Here is a 23,124-nt window from a genome sequence, read left to right as displayed (position 1 = left end):
CAGCCAAAAGAACAACTTCATTTCACTTTCAGAATCATTATTAAACAAGAAGATTATGAATAATTTTAATTTTTTGAATGGTTTCTAAATGCAGAGTAAGTATCAGGCTAAGAAATATATACTGAGAAATTGACTGTGGAATCTCATTTTCCTAAAACTCTTGCATGCTTTTTTTTTTGTGTGTGTGAATAAGCAGCAAGCTCAGTAGTTTCCAGTTTATGAAAAGACCAGAGGCATCTTTGTCAAAAATAAAATTAGCTCTTTTAAAAGGAGGAATTTAAACATTAATGTATATTTCAGAGTTAAACTTACTGAGAATTTGCTTTAATAGTTGATGTGTGTTTTGTAAGTGAGAAATTAGAAGTGAATGGAAAAAAGAAAGGAAGCTATGTGCTACTAGGGCAGAAAGTTCTGATTTAACCTACCAATGACCTGACTTTGTTTGTTCAGATGACAGTTCTAAAAGTGTGCAGAGAATATTCCCTTTTAATACAGTTATTTGCCGCGAGCTGTGACCTCACTGCCTGTCAGGGAGCAGGTCTGAATTGGCCCTTTCTCTGATATCGTGACATTGCTTCTGTTGCCTCGATTGTGACCTCTGATTGCATGATACCCCTGAGAGTTCAATTTAATAAGCGTGACTCCTGACTCTTAGCCAGGTCTGCCTTCTTAGGGTTTGTCAGACTCTACTTGTAGTCTGGTCTACATATGCTAAAACACTGCATAGGCTGTCATCATACTATGTGAGTTGTGTGCACTGTATTTAAAATTCTCTTTCAAACATATTTCATTTATTGCAAACAGAAATATTTGTAGAAGCTTACTTGGAATAAATTATTAAAGTTGCTATTTCCACAATTATGGCTGCTCAGGATTTTGGGGTTTTTACTGTGGTACAAATAGTTACTATTATTGCACTATATTACTAAGAATGCATGTTATCAGTGCATCATACTAATTCCTTACTTTGAAATTTGTTTTATTTCCCCTATGAAAGTGTTATGTATTTCTATGACTTCCCATCAACATGTATGTTATAGAATTAGTAGGGGCAAATTCTCTTTTTTCATTGCACGTCTGATATGGTTACAAAAGGAGACAGCACTGATGAGCACCCAGAGCGCTGAGATGTAGTTATTCAGGACTAGTCAGGTGAAAGCTGAAGAATCTGTTTGGAATCCAGAAGGTGAGTAGAACTATGACTTATTAAATATCATTGAAAATTAGATATCTTGGGTTTAGTGATTATTTTGCTACATAATTGCATTTTCTCCTGTTTCCGTCCTTTTCTAGCCAGAATCCTGAAGGAGAGTCTATTCAGAGATCTCGCTGCCTTGAAGGTGATGATGCTATTCAGACATTTCTGCAGTTCTAGTATCCCTTGATGCAGTCACTGAAACAGAATATGGGGGAGTTCAAAGATTTGAAAAAGCGTTTCAATTTTGGTACAATTTACAGACAAGTTTTTGTATTTACTTATATAAGTTTTTGTATTATTAAATATACATATACCTTTTTCTAACCTCTGTATCAATACCTCTAACATACTACCTCTAATCAACATCATTTTTCAGAAAAGCATAAAAATCTTGCTGGACAAAATAATGCTTTGTTCTCACTTTTGTAGTAAAATGAAAAAAAAAGTCTGTAAATATTACAATTTCATTTCATATTTCTCTGTTTCCTCAACTGTTTTCTAGAACTCTGTTCACCTTTTCACTCAGATTATTTTATGTTAAAATTGCTATATCTTGTATGAAAATGAAACTATATTAGAATCTTTTGTATAAAACAAGTTTTCTTGTTTTCTCAGGTATTTTCTTGTTCTCTTGTTTTCTCAGGTATTTTCTTACTGCATTCAAATTTGGCAATGAAATGCTGTTCTTCTTCATGTCAGTGACTGTTACAGTATAAGTAAAATCTTGGTTTGGACAGTTAATTTTTTTTTTTTTTTTTTTAATCTTTTTGAAAAATTCCTGTGTAAAATAATACAATTTTAATAGCCTAATTTAGTAAACCACATAATATCTGTTTCCTTCTTCTGGAGTAAATAGTATAAGATTATCTACTGAAGTTCCTTGATCTGAAGTGAGAGTTTGCTTACTTAATTGGAACTTGTGGGATTTCTTTTCATTCTGCATCAGACCTGAATGCTCTATAAGTGCTGTTTATGAGCTCCTGTGCTATTTGCAGGAGCTTAGATAATTGGCTGCAAAAAAGCCAAGTTCAGAATGGACAATTATTTTACCTGTTGTAAGGCAACAAGTAAAACAAATCACACTTTTAAGTTAATTGGTTATGGCTGTCTTGAAGGCTATTGCAAATATAATCAGAATACACATGAGGCAAATTCATCTATTTAGAATCATCATGGCATTTAACTTATTCTCTCATTTTCAAATGATTTTTATGTATATGTCAGTGAGTTGGGGAGTTTAGTAGCAAATTTAGCTGAAAAGTTTAATTAAAAAAAAAAACCCTAATTTAAAAACACCTAGTCTAAGAATAAAATATTTCCAGTCAAGCTTAAGGAAGATTAATTTATGTTTGTTAATGGAACAGAGTTTTTTGTTTTCTTCATTTTCTCATTAAAAAAAAAGAATTTGAAGGTCTAAACAAAATTCTATAGAAGAACAGGAGGAGTCAGAGCTATTTTATTCTCTTTTCATCTCTAATTTCTTCATTCAGTAAGGTAAATCATTCAAACCTCTGCATGGATAGAAAAAAACTGTCATTTTAACTACAACCAATCTAACATCTAACATCAACATCATCAAGCCCCAATTACTGTGGGGCTGAATACTCTTGAATATGTGTTGATTTCTCTAAAATTATGTACTTATTTCAATTATTGCATTTTTCATGTGTTTACAAGCTGAAAATTTCAGTCCAAATAATCAAGAAATTTATTTTAAGAATCTATAAAAATGCTAAGTGCTTTGAGGCATACGAACTAAGAATTAACCTGGAGCAACTTGTAAGCAAGTCATGGCTTGTGGTTTTTTGATGCTGGTTTTGGTTTTTGGTTTGGTTTGGTTTTTTTCCCCTGGAATTCCTTTGTTGTTTTGTTGGGGGGTTTTGTTTAGGTTTTTTTTTGAATATTTAGATAGATCCATAAGACCCTGAAATTTTATATTGTTATTTTCTTCCATGATGTATAAACCAATTAAGTATAACTCAATAAGAAGAATTAGTACTTTAATGTCTATATTTATTAATAGTCACTCATAAATTTAGTACTTATGGTTATCCTTAATCTGGGTATAAATATATAAGAATTGTACACACTTGGGGATTAACTCACTTTAGATGTAGAGTATTAAGAAGAAGAACCATGTCTATGTGAGACATTTTTTCCATTTAATTCAATGAGCATTAAATCAAGCCTTGTTTATACAACATTTGGCATAATGACAGGCCTGATCTTCAGTGGTACCTCTAGGTTTTACTGTAAAGTAAATTAAACAGGAGCCTTGCACTTAGTCTGTGCAGACTTTCCGTGTGTATTTGAAAACCTAGAGTAGTTTGCTGCTGTGCATTACTGCACTGACAAAACTGTGATTTGTTGTCACGATATGTTCATCAAATAACAACAGGTATTTAAAGCCAGCATCTGAAAGTAAGCCAGAAATAATTTCACCCATGCAAAATAAAACACTTGTAAATGAAATTTATGTGTGTACATAATAGATAAAATAGATAACCAATTCATAGGTATTCGTAACTGAACTACATATTGACATTAATACAATAATTTCACTATTTGACTTTCAGTGTCATTCTGCAAAATGAAAAATACCAATCACATACGGCACTAGTGTACATCATGTGTATTCATGAACACGAGTTCTTATAAACAAGTCTGTATATTATCTAGATATCTATCTAGAAAAATTTTTTATTCACAATAGTAAACATAACAAAGATTATTTTTAATGTACATTCCAAAGCTGTGATATAAAATTACTTATTTTAATTACTTATAAATATGATGACTATTAATATGGTGTAAGTCAGCTTTACTGACTAACTTCATGCTGCTCCTGAGTAATGACTTTTTTTTTAATACTTGGCATATGTATCTTCTCAGATTTTTGTTTTGAAATAATCTTCTATTGGGTTTGGATTTTTTTTTTTTTGTCCTTTTCTTGTACTTTTAAGTCCTTCAATACAAACAAAACCTACCTTAATAGTTGTCACACTCAATAAAATTTATTGTATTTTGTATTTTCTGTCCTCCTGACAAGGGGAAACACTGTAGTTAGACCTCCTGTGCCCTTACATAATTTTCTTTTGTATTTGTTTTTTTTGAGAATTCCTTTAGAAGATCTGATGTTGTAAATCAGTTTGCTTGGTTTATTGAATTTAGAGAAGGGTATTCCTCTGGTTTGGACTCTATATGAAGTGATAATCTTTTCTTGTTTGGGAATACTGTTTCATTACTGAACAACTAAACACTTCTGTTCAAGTTTCTGTCAGATAACCTTAAGAACTGGGAATGTATAGAAATAAAATCTATCAAAAAAACTTTGTAAAAAATTGTTTTGTTACCATGTATCTTGTAATTTTCTCCTGAGCAATATAAAACCCATTCCTCTGTTCAGTTGAGAGCATCCATTGTTAGAGGTTTATTAATTCCCAAAGATTCTGAGAAAAAATAGACATAGAGTCTGTACTAGGCAGATTTGTGGAATAAGACAAATTGTGTGAGGGTGTAGGAGGTAAGGATAAACAAAATAGGCTCAGTATAATTCCATTTTATTTATTCCTTACACTTACTAATGGATGACTGAGTGGGGAAACACTCAACATATTATTTCAAAAGATTTTTTACACCTTCTTGATTTCTTTGATTCTTCAAGGGCCTTGACTGTTCAAAGATCTCTGAGTAACTCTTGGCTATATTCCAAATTTGCTTCTCAGGTTTGGTTTTGAGGGGTTTTTTGTGTTGTTTTAGTTATTTTTCTTTTTTAAGAAACAATTTTTCATATATGAAGCTGTTTTATGTTGTTTCCCAACCTGTACATAAAACAAGTCTGCCCTTGGGTGGCTGGACTGAGAAATGTTAATGTTCTTTTTAGTTGTAGTGCAACTTCTACCTGTTTGACTTTGGGGAACATGAGGAAGCCATGTGTCTGTGTGCATAAGTAGATGCTGAGATACTTAAATTTTCTACATATATGTTTTACATCCTATCTTTTGTCACTTGTTATACTTTTATTCCTGAGTAAAATACAGTCTATCTTCACTTTTACCACAGCATTAATCCAATAAAAAATTTCTCACTATTCTAATAGTAATGCTGTTTATTATATTATTACCACAATTTACAGGTCCAGCATACTGTGGCTGAAGAGTCTGATGCTTGGGTGCCTTCAATACTTGCATTAGTACAAACAAAAATACCCAGAACAGTTGATATAGGGAGTCAGTATCTATATAGCATTTAATCAAAAATTTAATAAATGCAAAATCCTAGACTTAGTCACCAGAGCTCGATATTTGCATTTCCAGTCTTGGAAGGTTTCAGAGAAACAAGAATATGAAGCTTTCCAAATGTTTGTGCAGCTTATTCTTCTGCATTTTCTTCTGCTTTTCTTCTGCTCTCTATGGTGAAGAAAATCACATGGGCTTTGTCATTCACTGAGATTAAAACAAATAACCACAACTATATTTTTAATTCCACTATTAAATAACTGCTATAGCATTCTGCAGAAATAAAGTGGGTTTTTTTTCTGAATATTTCATGGATACAAATGTGTTTGAACAGTAGTCTGCATAACTCTAAGCAAAGCGGTTTAAATTGTACAAAATTAACCAGTTCAATCAAATGGCAGAATATTGTTTTGGTTTCCTGCTTCTTCAAAGAAAAAAATAAATTACATATATATAATATATATATTATATATATTTTTATATATGTATATATATAAAATTAATTATTTGGTGAATAGGGAATCTCATCTTTACTAGTGTGGACCTGTATCAAAGCAGTTCACTAAGTTTCTTTTTCTTGCTTTTCCCATCTCTATGTCTTTTTAATTGACTCCAGCAACCTAGGCTTACACTATTAATGTTATTAGCCCTCCTCTATTCAATCCCTAAATCTTCCTCTATATGGATCTTAAAGTTCCTATACCAAGATCCACTGCTCGAATCAGATTGGAACAGTCATAAATTAGCAAAAAATTAAATCAACAATTACCTGTGTGGCAGCTTCCTATCCACACCTCAGGTGAAATATTTCTTTAGATTTATAGGTCAGCTCCGAAAGGAGATATGTCTTAGGAAATGTCATTATATGAAACTGATATTGTTCTGAAGGAAGTTATAGAAGATAAATGAGAAACTGTGTTTAACGTAAATGGAATACAGAAAGTGGTGTCAGCCCATAAAAGTTGCAAAAGTTGGATAAATTGGAGGGAACAGTGTTTAATGCTGCCTTGAAGTCAGTACCAGGAGAGTGAAGCTTATGAAGTAATTCAAAGGGAAATGAACCATATTCATAAGAGTAAAAGATATAAGCAGTTTGAGACGAATTAGTTGTTTGCAATATATTTGTGTGATCAGATGGCTGCAATGGAAGAGATTAAATAATCTGGAAATACTGTAAGAACCTCATTGACACTGTTGTGGTATGAAGAGAGAAATGACTAAGTTATCTTAAAAGTATGCCATTGAAGACTATGTAAGACTTGGATTTGCCTCAGCATGGAGAAAGGAGCAAATTTAGCATAAAAAATAAGATAGATATAAATACTAATTGCTACTGATAAATAGTAGGGGTGGAGTATTCTGCAGAGGCAGGAACAAATAGCAAAATGGAAAATAATGTGTGGGAAGGCCCAAGTTTCAAAGCCTGTTTTCATTGAATTCAGAAGCTGAAATTTGTGTAGTTTCAGTGGTTTAGGAATCTCAATGAAAGTGTTCAGCTTTTGTATAATCAAATAAGACATCAAAGAACTAACACAGAAAGCAAAGGCTGAAATATGCTAACCACTGAAGCAGAGCAAACTATGTGAATGAAGCTTTATTACTGGTGTTAATCACCCAGAAATAGAGCAGAGTGTAAAAGACAGCAAAAATTAGAAATGAGAACAGGGAGAAAAAGGACAGCCAAAATAAAGACTATAGTCTTAACTGAAGGTTGTGGTGGAGATCTGGAGTCAGTGGAGGAAGAATGATGTAAGGGTGAGGTCAAGGACAGTCGTGGTGAAAGGAGATGATTACAATAGCAGATGAAGAGATAGAGAAGAAGGTTTGCAGATGGAATAGTAATATAGTAGACCTTATTTATAGTCAGAAAAAAATCTGAAATACCTGGTAAAAAGAGACACGGGGGGGAAGAGGGGGGGGGGGGATTTTTTTTAAATTTCATTATTTGCATTTCTGTATTCTGAAAGATGTGCTCTTTTGAGTTGTTCAAAACTCCCTGTTCAAAACCCTCTGTGAGGTAGTTGATAAGGCATTTTTAAGCATCTGAAATAGAGAAATTTATTTCCAATCTTATTCAGCTGTGAACTCACTCAGATACCACTATAAATATTTTTATTTGATGCATGCTGGTCCTAGAGATAGAAGTTGATTTAGTCAAAAGTTACTCAGATGAAGAAGTTTTATCTACAATTACCTAATCTGTGCAGTATAGCTATGTTATAAACAAGTTTCTTTGGGTTTAAGGCAGAAATGTATGTGTTTCACTATTTGAAAATTCCATACCTGAGCTGTAGGTAAAGAGTGCCTGAAGATACTGTAATTTTAAGTGAAAAGAATTCATATAAATTACTGCCCCTGTCTGGAAGTCATATATATTGGTAAAATAGATGTATTCACTGAGTACCTGTGAATAAGCTAAAGACCACTCTCAACACCATATGTTTTCCAAAACCATGGCAGCATGTAGCATACATTTGGGCATGCAGTGATGGTTATGTAATGCTTAGGTGTATTTAATGTCTTCTGACAAGTAGACTTCTGACAGATGTGTCAAGGTTTTTCTGGAAGTGAAGAAATTCCTCTCATTTCTCTTACATTCTCTGTAAGTTTCTGGATGGTTTTGAGGGTGGAGGTGGGGTGGTTGTTGTGGAGTTTTTATTATTGTTATTTTCCTGTCTGTTTCCAAATTCTTTAGTTTCTTGCCTTGATAGCAGTGTGATTACTTACATTCTTGCTTTCTGTGATGCATGTATTATACAGATTATGACAGAAATAATGCTGGTTTATTTATTGACTAACATATGCAGAAAATGTGATAAAATTTTGGATTTTAGGTTTAGGATTTCAAGATTATTTATTAATGTGTATTATAACATAACTTTATAGAAGACATGAAAAATTATAAAAGTTCTCATAGGTTATCTATAATTTTAATTTTAATTTTAATTTAGAATAATATTTTTACATAATTTGTAGAGCCATACACACTCATATGCACATGCCCTCATAATATACATTGCTGGCCAGTAATGTATGCCAGAATGCTAACAGATAAGAAAAATGTCAATGTATTAATAGCATAGCATTAATTTTTGTAACCAAACCCAGCTACTTAATTCTTATATTAAAAGCACCATTTCTAGAATACATATTGAGAAAATTAACTCTGCTCACAGATTTTTATATTAAGGGAGGAATGCTGAAGAAATCCCAAGCCCTTCTTTCACATTCTGTATCTTAGTTTTCTTAATCTCTGAATTTGTTTGTATTGTACTCTGTATGAAGCAAGTTTTGGAGTGATTTAAATCACCCTCTAAACACAAAATTCAACTGTGAAAAGTTGGATACAGTGCAGACTTCCCCACACATTTCTCTGTTTCAGAAAATGTGACATGATAAAGTTAGATCTTTTATCTTCCCATCACCAACAAAGAGATTTATTAAAAAAAAATCGCTGTGTTGAATCAGGTTCTTCAGCATTCTCTAGAATATAATGTGACAGAGAGTTGAGTAGGTAACTGAGATTTACAAGAATCAGGATCAGGTTTTTATGGGCATACAATCACAAAACTTAAATGCGGAATCTGAAAGATCACCCTGAATGTTAACATTGTGTAACCAGCTTCCTTCTTTTTGTATACTTGCTTGCTGTTAAGAGCACTTGCCCTCCACTGGGGAACATGGATATGAGGTACTCCTTAGACAGTGGGAAACAGGTTTCGGGTATTCCTTTGTGTGGTGAGTTTTGAATCTCCAGCTTCCATGTGCAAAGCTATTCTTTTTTGGTGTGTTTCAATCCTTTTTTTTAAGGCTGACTGCTACAGCTGAGGGCACAAAATGCATCAATCTTGAAGAAAATTCTATCTAGAATTTAGAGCACTTCACCAGAACTAGTTCACAGATTTAGACCTTCTCCTTTAACTCATGTAATGGATTATTCAGGGATTGTCTAAAGTGCGTAAGTAGCAACCATATTTTAAACTGAACATGGGTTGACTGTCTCAGAGCATGCCCAGCAAACAAAAAGATGTTTTATGGAGATGGAGGATGACATTTTTCTAGATCCCAAAGTTCAGGTTCTTACAGATTTTCATGGTGATTTGGGGACATAGAAAATATTTTTCTATTTTCCTGTAATGTTTAATTCCAAGGACATTTCATGTGCTTCTGAATAAATTCTGTCTTCTTAGATGCCCAGATTCTGTAGGGAAATGGCAGTAGGTGCCCCTGAAAGCTGCACTGGATCTGGCCTGAGTGTGCAGTATGTGTGTATATGACTAATTGGCAACAACCAAAACTCATTACTGTATTAATGCCAAGCATAAGACTATTCCAATCTTAAATTATTAATGTGTGTGTCATGTCAAAAAAAAAAAAACAACAAAAAAACAAACCCACAAACACAAAAATTCAAAAAGATTGAAAGCTTAGAAGTGATAATGTAATGAGGGCATGATGCTTTAAATACCTCTGCTTGTTAAATAATTTGGCTTTTGATGGAGTTGTGCCTTCTTTGATCTATTGCTTTTTTTCTTTGACATTCTAAGGGTTGTCTGGGCTTAACAATTAAAAATTATAGGTCTGATCCATTTCAAAGATGCAGAATGCTTACTGCTCTTAATAACTGTGGAATTTGTGAGTGTTAGTACTTCTACAAAATCGGGTCCAGGTTTTTTAAAAAGCCCAGAGCTGTGATTTAAGAAAGATATCAAGCAAATGCATGTTAATGATACTGATATCATGAATCCTCAAACACATGATTTTCATAAGTGAAGGAGAAAAGTGATAATTCTATAGTTTAATTCATAACATAGCATTTTTTCATAAGAATTAAAAGGAGAGATATAGCTATTAAAAAGTAAGTATATGGGTGTGTTCCAAATAAGAAAACAGAATTCAGAGTTCTGCAGCATTATTAAACAAATTATTGGCAGTATCTGCCTATTTGAAAAAAAAAAACACACTATTAACACAAGCATGGAACAAGAATACTCCATTTCCTAGCATATATCATTTTAAGAAGAAAAAAAACAACTCAGTACTCTGTGCACTTTTATCTTGTTTGAATAATGATTCAGTAATTAACATGCAAAATAATAAATTTAAAATAAAATTTTGTTAAATAAATGCAGCTGCAGACATAACTCAGTCAAAAATGCAAACTGCAACTAAGGCAAGTCATTAACAATCATTTTGGAAACATAACTTGCGAGTTAAAATTATTCTTTTCTTTGTATGTTTATTCATAGCTTATTGTATGTGCATCTTTTTTCAACCATCACTGACACACAGACTCAGACATGAACTTCTAATAATGGATTTAAATCCCTACATTGATTTCCCTTTTAATGGAAGAAAAGGTAACAAACATTTAGTAAATGCATAAATAATACTGATCCTTTTAATACAAAGATGTAATTCCCCTGAGAAAGATGATAATACTGGACCAATTTTTCTGTAAATACAGGTAAGAAAAATCCCGCAGGTAATTTACTGGGGACTTATTGCTCATTGGAGAGCATACACAGAAGGCTCAATCTCCAGTACTGCTCTTATGCAGTCTTCATCTGAAGAGCTGTAAGCATACGAGTGTAGCTGCAGACGTGGAATCTATAAATTTTCAAAATGTAAAGGTCAGAAGACTGTATTACTGAACCAGGAATGGGGGAAGGCAATATCATAAACTTAGAAAAGAAGAAATGGCTCCCACATTAATCAAGGAAGGTGATGATCTCTGTACTTGACCTTTTTAGACAGCCCTCGCAACCTCATTTGGTTAGATACAGTGACCGTCCAAGCGTTTTCATTTTCCATCTTCCTACAGAGGTAAATGAAGGTTCTTTAAATCATCTGAGGATAAATTCTTCTGCCTGAGTTCTAGTCTGTGTGTCACTAGCAAGACATATATGACTCCATATTCTGGGCCAGGACCTTGCTTAATTTTAATAAGCCGGGTTTGGCAGTTGAACATGTTCAGCCCAAGTAATTGCCTTTTTGTCTTTTGTAAAAGACAATGCACTCTATCTATCTGGGGAATCTTAAAAAAAAAAAAATAAAATTAATGAAAGACAGGAGTATCTTTTTTTTCTCCCCAGGTAAAAAGGAAGAATTTTCTCAGCTGGATACTTCTTTAGATGATAAATTACAAAGGAGAAAAGACTTTACATACAAATGGCTTCATACACAGCTTTTGGATTATGGAGCTGCTAGTTTCAAAAATACAAAGTGGTGAGGTCATTGCCTTTTAATTAGATATTTTTTTCATTTTAAATTTATCTTGTAAAGTGAAACCCAGGTTAATAACTCTAAAACAAACATGATTTTGTAGCTAGGAGATAGTACACCGTATTTCTTGGTCTCAAACGTGGCAGCTTTTAGAATTACTTTAGTAGTACAGACACTTCTTCCACAGTGGTAAGCAGTGCAGAATTTTATGATAAATAGCTACATAGCTTCATGCTACTAATACAGTGTTTGTTATGTTATAAAGAGTGTAGGAAAAAGTGCTTATTCATCACATATTTTATAACATTATTGGTATACATTATGGTTTTATTAGGATCAGCTATAATTAGATCAACTGTAACATTACCTGTATTGTTAGATTTGATTAAAGAAGTAAAACCTCCACTTTTTAACTAGATTGTATGTATTTATATTTTTTCTTCAAAACATCAACTCAATTTTTTCATCTTCAGAGTATAGTAAAATGTTATAAACATGCTCCTCCTTTATTTAATTTTGGTTATTAAACAGGTAAAATATCAATGCAATTAAAGAAAAGGTTAGTCTTATTCCATAAACTAATATGAAGACATAGTAACTACATTTTGGTCATAAATTAAGTATAAACTATTGATATCAAAATGAAGTCATTAGACACAGTGCCAAACATCCCTAATAAAACCAAACAAGTTGTCAGTGGACAGGCAGCGGACTTAGTGTAAGCATTTTAACTTCATTTTCATTAAAAATGTATTTAATTCTTTATGAAGTGGACTGCATATTGCTTATGTTTTCTATGGAAAAATATTCCATATTTCTTAACTGTATCAGTGACTCCAGGGAGTATATGCAGCATGCACTCCCTAGAAAATATTTATCTGTCAGTCATGTTCCGTAATAGTTAAACACTCCCAAGTGTTTGTTTAAGATAACTGCCATGATTTTTAATTTGAATGAAAACATTGGGATAGATCATATAAGGATGTATAAAAGTAAGAAGACATGGAAATTTATGAAAGAATTATTTTAAATGTTATTATGTTACCTCTGCAGGTGTGCGCTATGCACTAGTACCTGTAATGACATTTTTTACAATTATGATACCATTTTGGACTGTGACAGAAGTCCCACTGATCTTCATTGGAACATCACTGGTAGACTGTTTATAACAGATGATGAATTTATGTAACTGAAAACAATTTTATTCCTATGTAATATGACAACTGATTTTACTATAATTTACAGCAAAAGTTCATGCATGGTTAAAGTACAGCAGAAGTTCATGCATGGTTACATTCATTGACATTATTTTTTTAATTAGTATTGTATCATGTTAATAAACTATATTAATTTTTAATGTTTTATTGATTTTAATCTTAAGTACAAACATTTTAGTATTAATTACTCTGCTACATCTTAAGCATGGAATTATTTTAAATAGTATTGTTTCTACTTAAGAAGGAGTGTTTCCAGGGAAAGATTCTGTACAGGTATTTTAGTGAACCCAGTAAAGTGGGACTGACTTACTGAAATTTCTATTCTATGTTTTTCCCAGGTGTCGTTTTTTGCCTGAGTTAGATCCTGTGATACGTGAGAGTAGGCGAGTACAACTTGTGGTAAGAACTTGTTTCTTTATGGGATTTTACGGAATTCAGCTATGCCTTGGTGGTGCTTCCAAATGCATATTTGGTGTGAAAACCAGACTTTTTCTAATTAAATAGAATTTTTAATATTTTCTCTATTTGGCAACCAAGTCACCCATTGATGAAGATCCAAAGAAAATGTTTTAGCACAAGAACCCATGTGTATACATAGCATTCTAGTTTATTGATCTGATATTCAGTTTAGTTTTAAGACATCAAATGCAACTGTGTGTTTTTTAAAGCTTCTAAATCAACCAAAATGTTTTAAAAAATTGAGTATGGTTCAACACCAATTACATTTTTTACTGAAAACATGTATTCTTCTCAATCAGACAAGTTTAAACACTTTAAGTCACATACCTAAATCATTCCAATGTGCCCATAGCATCATTTATTGAAAGATAGTAAGTTGGGCTTTTGTGTTAATATGGTGACATTATAAAAAACAGTGTATAAAATCAGACACTATTACAATTTCATCTCTGTATTTTGGCGTCATTAAATGTCCCCTACTCTTTTCATGGTTTGATGGTTTGTTTGGTTTTTTTTTTAACATTTTTTTTTTTTAAATCATTTTCTGAAATGGGTAGGTTGGCAGGAGGGGGAATATGATAAATTTGACAGTCTGAAAATTTACAAAATGAAAAGACTCAGTGTCAGAGATAACCAAAGGTTCCTTTGATAGTCAGCAATGTTGTGATTACAGGCCAATTTATACACACTCTGCATACATATATGTTTATATGTACACACATATATAAGCATATATATACACATACACACACACTTTACATTTTACTGCCAAATTACTAATATTCTTGTTTATATGATTATGTAGGGGGTTAAAAATGGGAAAAAAACTTATAAACTCTACAGAATTAGTGTCTTATATTCATATATATAGTGTAAAATGTTGCATAAAAAGAATTTCCCAGTTAGATATGTCATATGCCTCATTCTGTACTCTGAGAAATCTTGGCACTTTCTAACTCCTACCTTCCTTAGCTTTTTCATCTATTCAATATGCGTTTTTTGGAAACCCTTCCCTAAACCTCTAAAATTCACGGTTGAATAAATGTTTTTAAGACTTAGGTGTTTCTATTGACTTTTTTCATTAAGTCGGATTTTGTCAAAGATTTTTCTCTGGTGTGGGGTGTCCCCAGTTCTTAGGTTCCTGTTAAAGTTTAGGGTCTGAAATCAAGAGCCAAATGACCGTTGTGATGGGGTTTGGTTGCAGCAGCACAAATAGCTATTTGTTGCATAAAGTCTAAAACAGTAATTGCTCTAATTTGAGCAAGTCATAATCTAATAACGTTATCTAAATTACATATTATATAATTATTGTTAAGCATATGTACATATAGGTAGGTTGTATTTTATTTATAGTAGGCAGTTCTGTCCACATAATACTACTGCAATCCCACAACAGTATTATGTGGTGTGCCCACATAACTGGCAATGTTATGGGATTGTCACAGCCTGTGCCACATAATTACATAGCTGTTCCACATGAATGACATACAGAGAAAAATGCAATAGAAAAGGGAATAAAATGTATCTATCTCTAATGCAGAAAGCAGTACTATGTAGGCAATGAAATAATGATGTGGTTTGTACACATAGACAGCTGGAGTATTATGGTTTTTAAATTTGTATGGATTCTCTTAACTTGTAAAGGTTTAAGTGCAAACATACTCCTGCTGCTTTGGCATAAAAAATCAGTTAAAAGCTATGAAATCATGACAAAAATTAAGATAGCACTTTGCTGCAATCGTTATCGAAAAGTAGTAAACTGGAAGAAAAAAAAGAAATATACATTAAGAAAAAAAGAAAAAAGAAAAATATATTAGAAAAGTAAAGCATTCCTAGGAATTTCCAGTAGTTTATTCATATGTCATATGCTTGATCATAATGTTTCCCTGTGTGTAATAGGGTCCCTAATTTGTATGTTTCATAGGCCTGCATTCTGAATGTACTAGATTAATACATTTTTTTAATTAATTAATTTTTAATTAAAATAATTTAATTAAGTATATCATTTTCTAAATTATAACTGTGCACATTCCAAGAGTTTAAGACATTCTTTTTCATGGATACAGAATGTTATTTCAAAGGTTGCGTATTAACAGTCAAATCTTAACCATTCCAAATGGGACATAAACCTGATGTATTAACCTGCAGTATATCTAAGATCTCAGTGTGTTAACCTAGATTATTTTGATGATTTGGCTTGGTAGTACAACTACAGAAGTGCTTAGGAAGGCATGCTCACTTACAGTTTAAGCTGGGCACATAAAATAATATGATTTCCTGAATGACAAGTAGGATATACTTACTGATTCATCTTTATATGCAGTTTAAGTTACCTACATGCTTAGCCATTTCAATATTAAACAGTATCTCCAAACATTAAGGTATAACTTGAATTTAAAAGCACTCTTAACCTCAGAAGGTTACAGAATATCTTGATAATTTGACATAGGAATAGAAAAAATATTCAGATGCAGAGCTGTATTCAAGGAAAAGATTCCTCCAGGTTGAAATGAATTTCCAATTAATTCGAAGGAAAAAAAAGTTTGTAGTAAAAAACTAATGGCAAAAAGTCTGAAGAGTTAAATCTGATGATCACTACAGATGGCAGGCCAATACTGCACTCTGTGAAAAAGAGTACAAGTATCTTAAATGTCTTCCAAATTTTTGGCTCAAAGCTATAAACGTAAAAAGGAAGGTTTTAATTAGCTTCAGAGAACCTTCAATCAGGTTCTTTACAAACCTGAAATTAAGTTTGCTCCAGTGATTAATACAACCTTAAATATTACTCTGACTGTAATTGAGTGAAAACACTTATCTTTATTTGAAAGAAAATAATAAAGATTTTACATGAGAGAACCAGGCCATCCTATTAAAGTCTAGTATATAACACTGAATATTGTTGTCTACATGATGATGAAACCTCAGATTCTATGATGATAGGGACTGGATAATACTTGTGTGGAAAGAGTTGTTTAAAATGCTGTGGCCTACTGGGTCTTTGGGAATTTGAACATTAGGAAACTTCTGCTGTGTTTTAAAAGAGGTTAGATGGAAATAAGAATGACCAAGGACATTGTTTCAAATCTCTCTGAGCATAGCAATGATTGCATTATTTTATTACTGAAAGACTAAAAGCTTTCTATTTAAAGATTTTTGAACACGAGGAGCTCTCATAAGGTTAAAGTGACTGTAAATATTAAGGCCAAAAATATAAAGAGTTGTCAAGATAAAACTCTTATACTTTTCAAAGTTTCTAGACACTGCTGTGGAAGAGAATATAAAATATTGATGCTAGCAGCAATAATATAGCCTGCTACCTCTGCAAAGAAAACTTTAAAATCGTGGTCATTAAACCTATAAAAGGCAAGCATCAGAAAACAAGGGATAAACTTTCTGTACTAACACAAGGGGTACGCAGTCACTAAGGAAGAGCATAAAATTATCTGTATCTTTGGAGTTGTTGGTTTGAAAATACATGAACTTTTTAATGAATTTTACATTAAACAGTGACTGGGTAAAGACAAAGAAATGAAACAGGTCTCCATTTCATCTGAGTCCTCTAAGTTAGACTGGACTACAAAGCCTGTCTGCATTGGTGCAGTGCTGCTCTTGGTACAGTGAGCTGGTTTAAACAGGAAGTCTGGAGATCGTCTTCTCCAGAATAGCCTACAACTTTATAGTAACGGCATTTTCTTGAGAAAAGGGGAGCTGCAGGCTTCAACCCCCCAAGGAAGGAGTTGAAACCCAGTCTCCTGATTCCCGGTTAAGCACTCTAACTACTATGATATTGTTTCTTTTTATAAAAAAGTGGACTCTACTCATCTTCTGAAAGGATTTGAGGCTTTTCAGCTCAGATAGAGGAAGGATTTAATCTGTCTTCTGGACTCTGCTTCTGAAGGTCCAGAGATGAGAAAAGTACACACTTATGGTCAGTACTTCCAGCTGACTAACTACACTGTGGATTTTGTAGATCACTCTTCCACAATGTCTGATTTTTCCTCATCATTGTTACTGCCTCAGTATCTAGTCAACAGTATTAGATGGCTGCTTTTGGTATTGAACAACTTCATTTCAAGGAAAGGGAGCTCTTGTTGAGTAAATGTGAAGTCATTTCCGCAAAACTAACAATCCACCATTTACAGTGTGTGGAATCTTCCAGGTCAGTATTTTTAACCTTTGCCCTGTATGTCTCCAAAGCAAGGACTCATTGCTGAAATATGATTTTCGTTTCTATTTTGCCATATTTATGTGCATAAAGCAAGCTTTATGCCAAAATGTATCTCTACTGGATGCTAGAAATTTATAATTAATATAATACTCTTACCTAAAGTACAATTAAAATGCCATCTGGTGGTTATGGTTAATTAGCAAAAAACGTAGATTAAATTACTTACTGGGCCCTTGACTGATTAAACTGATGCATGTCCTGGATAAAACATAAATATTGCAGAAAATAATCCAATATGACATCTCTGACATTCAACTATAACTTAAATTATAGACTGGTCAGTAAATGATCTTAAGCTGTTTAAGGTTTCATCAGCCGTCTGCAAGATTGATTTTCTTCAAAATTACTGTACTAAAATGTTTTCTTTTGTTGTTGCACTGACTCAGATCACAAACCACAATTTTAAGATCGGCTCTTATTTACAAAAATGCTTTGACATAGTGCATTTGTTCAGCTTAGGCAACAATAAAGGATTGTGGTATCATTTTGAAGAAGGTTGTTTGACAGACCGTGTTTGTTTATTTGGGGTAATGTGAGCTGCATTCAGAAAATGTTATATTTTGTTTCATGATTGTGTACATTCTCTCCCACTGCTTCCAGGCAAGCCCTGTAAGCAGAGAAGACACGGATTTAGACCTTGTTTCCATGGCCAGTGGAAGTGCTTTGACTGAGAACAGAGAAAAAAATAAGCAGCCACACAGACACTCAGCAAGATCTTCAAGTAAGTTACGTTTTTTTTCAATAACAGTTTTAAAGATCACTTTAAAATGCTAGAAAAGGAGCATGCTTGGAATCCCTAAAAACACATGCTACTTACATTTCTGTTTCTTTCTAACCTAAAACTTTTTCATATGCTTTCTACAGTTCTGTTTAAAAACTGTCATAAATAAAATTTTGCTTTTCTGATTTTAATGGGAAGTTCCATCTGATGGAATACATCTTCTGATGATCTGGCTCTTAGAAGATTTTTTTCTCTAAATTATAAAACATAGTGGGTTTTTTTTAAATGTTTGCTATTTTGTGTTTTTTTTCCAAAAGCGGTTTGGAAAATGCATGTTTCGTTAACTGAATGCCAGAGCATATATCCTAATCGAGCCACAGATTTCTGCTATGTTGATTGCCAGTTATGCTGTAGTATATGCGCCCCACCAAACTTACTGTAGCTCAGTGGCGGAGGATCCTTTTAAAGCCATATATTTTTACCACTCCATTATCATACAAATTAAAAAAAGAATGTCTATACAGAAAAAATGCAGGTTATAAAATGTTAACATTTTAAGTTTCATTTTTTATTCTGTGTAAGATAACTGAAGAAAATGTTACTATATTTCTAATTATATGTTTTTTTTGTTTGGGAAGAATACCTTTTCCAGATAAATAAAACTCCATGCCCCCAAAATTACAGAAAATATAAGCAGTATTAAATAAATTTGGCAAAATTATTGAAATTCCTAAAACTGTTTAAGTAGTGAAGCTTCTTGAAATGCTTTATGTCAAAATACAAATCAGCTTATTTCATAAATTGCATGCATTTCCCAGATTTGCTTTTTTATGTTATGTTTTCATATATGCTGACTTTTCACTTTTAACAAAAAAAAAAAAAGTAAAAATCATTGTAAACATGTAAAAATATTTGATACCTCTATTTTTCTGACATACTTTTTAAAGGCTTTGGAATAAAGATTTATTTACATTGTATTAGTCTACCACAGGCAGAAAATAATGGTGAGTACAATTTGTCTGTGCTTATTTATTTGATTTACTTTCCTGAAATTAGATTAGATAAAATTAATCATCCTAGTATAAATTAATTTCATCCATGAAAAAAGAATATGATTCTCTCTCTCTGCCTACCATCTTAGAAAAGAATTATGTCCTTAGTTTTCCTGGTTCTCTCCATTGGCTAGTTATGAACCCCCACCATTTAAATTAGATGAGATTCCTAACTGCTAAGATTCTAAATTTAGGTAAGACAAGTCTAAGCTACTGATATCAATGGCAAAATATATTCATATATTCAGAATAGAATGTATTCATATCTTGGATAATTGAGGTATGCAGTATACGCTACATTCATATTAGTGTGTAATTGCTGTCTAGATTGTAACCCACACTTTATGTCCATCCAGAAAAATAAATAAGAGTAAGGTCTTTCCCCAAAGATAGGCATATAGAACTATGTTATGAGTTTGGGAACAATAAAGATGAAAAGTGTCATTCTATTATGCCTTCAAGAAGAAGAGACTAGGAAAGGAGCAGGAAAGAACCATCAACTGGTGAAGTCATAAGTGCGAGAGACAGAGAGACAGTTTACCGTATCTTCTAATATATATGCATTTTCATAAAATACACATATACTGCAACACAATTTTATATTCATTCTCCAGATCTCATGTCTTTCTATATAAATTTCTGCACATGCATCTATATAAACCTTTTCATCATGGATTTGATAAGTTAAACAGTGATTATACTTTAACATTATAATGCATACTATATAAATAAATGATGTCATTACTATTAGCTTTGTACAATTTATATTCAGTATATGAACATGTTTATTGCATTAGTTCTGTTTGCAGAAGACATTTAATTTTCAATGATCGAACATAAGTTATTAGCTGTGTGGGTTTCCTTAATCTGAAACACTAGAAATTTGCCTTTATTTATTATAAAATACTTTCCTGTTGTATTGTCTCTCTTGGTTTTGCTTTCTGAAATCGCTAACAAAGAAGCCTGGAAGCCTTTTTAGTGATTTAGTATGTGTATTCATTTTGAGCCTTTTATTACAGAAGAGCTTAGAAAAGGTGCTGTGACGTTAGAGGTGCTGCCATTTGAATAAATAATTAAATCAGGTTCTTGTACTAATTTTTCAGGAGAATTCAAACTTGATGGTTTGATTTTTAGGTGTATTTACAAAAAAAAAAATCTTGAATATATATGATACTAAAATAAAATGCATTTTATATACTGCAGGAACATGACTTCATGACTGTTAATGTGTTTGTAAAGACAAAACATATAACGCTTCAAAGCTGTTTTCCTTTCATTCAGAGGGGTTTTTTTAGAAAGGCTAAGTCAAGATTTTCAGACATATTTTGGGAACTGCCCAATTTTTTTAGACTTCTTCATTAAAGAATTTGAAGTTTTTTATCACTCAAATTTACTTTTTGTTTTCTGAAAAAGGTGGATGGGGTAGGTTAATTCTAAACTAACTTAATTCTGTTCCTTGACAAAACAAGATGAAATGAGGAATAAAAGAAATGCTTTGGACATAGTTTAAGGAAAGCATGTGTGTATTTGAAGTATTTGATGTGTTTCCATGTTATATGTTCAAAGGGAAAATTAACTGTGCATTAAATTCATGGAGTATTAAAAAAAAAAAAAAAAGTATATGTAGCCTAAAGAAAGAGTAGCAATCATTCAGTTAGACTAATTAGTTGTCTGTCTAATTTACGACCTTGTCTCTACTGATGGACAATATGTTATGTTCTCAAACATATACCACTTTATGGTCCTTCCAGAAATTGTAGGTTTTTAATTTATGCTCCCTGGTAACTAATTTTTCTTTCCTGTTTCTTGAGGTGGGGTTTTTTGGGGTGGGTTTGGGGCTTTTTTTATGCATTCTTATCTGACCAATTCTAAAATCTTAATCTCTGTGTTTCCTAGTGCCGATAAGTTGCAAAAGTAGGTGTGTTAGAATAATCTTTAGCTGATTATATTTTCTGCCTTTCAGTTTCACATAAACTTACCCCGCTTTTATGCAAAAGGACAGAAAAAAGCTCTTCCTCCCTGAAGTATAATTTCTCTGCAATACACATACATATGATGATTAGTGGCTTACAGTAAAGAATTATACATGATTCAAGTATCCATACTTATTGGTATTTTCATTAACTCTATAAATATTGGGGTGAATTGCTGGTTACATTTTTTGCTTTAATACTTGCTTGAACACTGTTACTGTCATCAGCACTAAGTTGCAAGATGGGTATAGAAATGTTTTGCAAGAACTAAACAATTTATTTTTTTATATCTAGCTAGACAGGATGATTTTTTTCAGTACTAATGTCCACTTTGTGAGCAGGCAATGACGATCATAGCCTCCATTCTATCATCCTAATCTGATTCTAGCCTATCGACCTTTGGATGAGTCTCCTACATATTTACATTGTCTACCTGTCGTCACGATTTTGTTGTTTTTCTCTGCAAATCATACTTTATTTTCATTGTATTTCTTGTCTTATGGACAGTCTTGTCTTTTGACAGGGGTTTCCAGAAGCACCAGATTTTGAAAACGGAATGCAGTGGGAGCTATGCCTTTAACTGTTATTTAAAATACTGTCCAGAATTCTTAATTCTTCTCTTCCTTGAATTCTAGTCTTTCAGGGAGTTTCTGGTATGAATAAAAAACTTCTTTCCAGGAAAAAATTTAGAAGAACTTGGACCTGAATCTTGTCATTCTTTAATCACCCCTAGTTAAAAAAAATAGCCCCTAAATACTATCTCCACTACAAAACTTTTATCAATTTCATTTCTCAGATAAATTCAAACTTTACCATTCTGTCAGTCAGTCAAATGAAATTAATGAAGTTTAATAATGCCTTTCTTAGAGTGGAAAGACTTCAATATCAAGACCAAAAAAAAATTAAACACAGTAACTTCTATGGTACAGCTTCACTTCTAAAACAAATCCCTCCTTTCCTGCTCCTTTCTTGTTAGCATTAGTATTGTCTATATATTCTAGTTCCATAACTGCTGTCTTTCATTTAGGATTTATAAACCCATTGCATGCAGTAAACATCTCATTTCTTAAGCTCTCTCTTCATGCCTTTACTCATATTTTACTGAGGGGGTTCTGGTGGTCTTTTTTCTCTTTCCTTTTTTTTCTTTTTCATACACAGTCTGAATTAGAATGTTGTAGAAACCAAGTAAGAAACATCTCTAGAAACATGGCATTAAGTATGGAGGTACTCATTTAGTTGTCCTTTCAGTTTCTCAGCATTTACCGGCTTAAAAGTCTTCCTAGAATATAATGGTAACATTTATGCTTTCTCTTTAAAAATGTGTAAAAATTCTGTAAATTTGTAGTGGATAATTACCATACAAATTGCTTATTATTGTCAGCAAAATGCTGAACCCAATTTACCTTAGAAATCACAACTGCTGCCACAATTTTAGGAATAAAGATGTCTGTTCTGCAAGCCACGTCTAGTTATATGACCACATTAATGTTAGTGGACAAGCATTTTGCCCAGTAAAAGAAAGGGAAATGAGTCTGTAGTATTACTATTTTTGTGCTCAAAAAAGGCATTTGATGGATGCAAAAGGGTTCTGCAGTTCTGAAGTAATCAAAATTTACCAGGCCTTGATACCTAGTAAAAAAGCATGAACGTTGTTTTGAACATCATTCCAATGTAACATTTTTTTCACACAGGATCCTCTGTATATCTTATCATAATACAAAATATGCCTCAGAAAAAAAAGGTGTTGATACACCATACATTCATGTCTAGCATATATTTACATGGTCAGAGAAAAATAGCTAGAAAGTAATTA

The 23,124-nt window shown here is 32.5% G+C and overlaps 1 protein-coding gene across 1 annotated transcript in view; it reads left to right on the top strand.

Annotated features, from left to right (window-relative positions):
- Positions 1-23,124, top strand: part of LRRIQ1 (leucine rich repeats and IQ motif containing 1) — a 106,116-nt gene that overhangs the window by 73,387 nt on the left and 9,605 nt on the right. The window contains exons 22-24 of the mRNA XM_057429353.1: positions 11,532-11,664; positions 13,217-13,277; positions 18,166-18,286. Coding sequence (XP_057285336.1) covers positions 11,532-11,664; positions 13,217-13,277; positions 18,166-18,286 — 315 coding nt within the window. The remainder of the gene's footprint in view (positions 1-11,531; positions 11,665-13,216; positions 13,278-18,165; positions 18,287-23,124) is intronic.

Source organism: Pezoporus wallicus, unplaced genomic scaffold (assembly GCF_028554395.1).
Source record: "Pezoporus wallicus isolate ANWC-B61680 ecotype Strahan unplaced genomic scaffold, APGP_CSIRO_Pwel_v1 contig_5069, whole genome shotgun sequence".
NCBI classification, from domain to species: domain Eukaryota; kingdom Metazoa; phylum Chordata; class Aves; order Psittaciformes; family Psittacidae; genus Pezoporus; species Pezoporus wallicus.
Note: the sequence above shows the minus strand (reverse complement) of the source record. Positions and strands in the feature narration are given on the sequence as shown.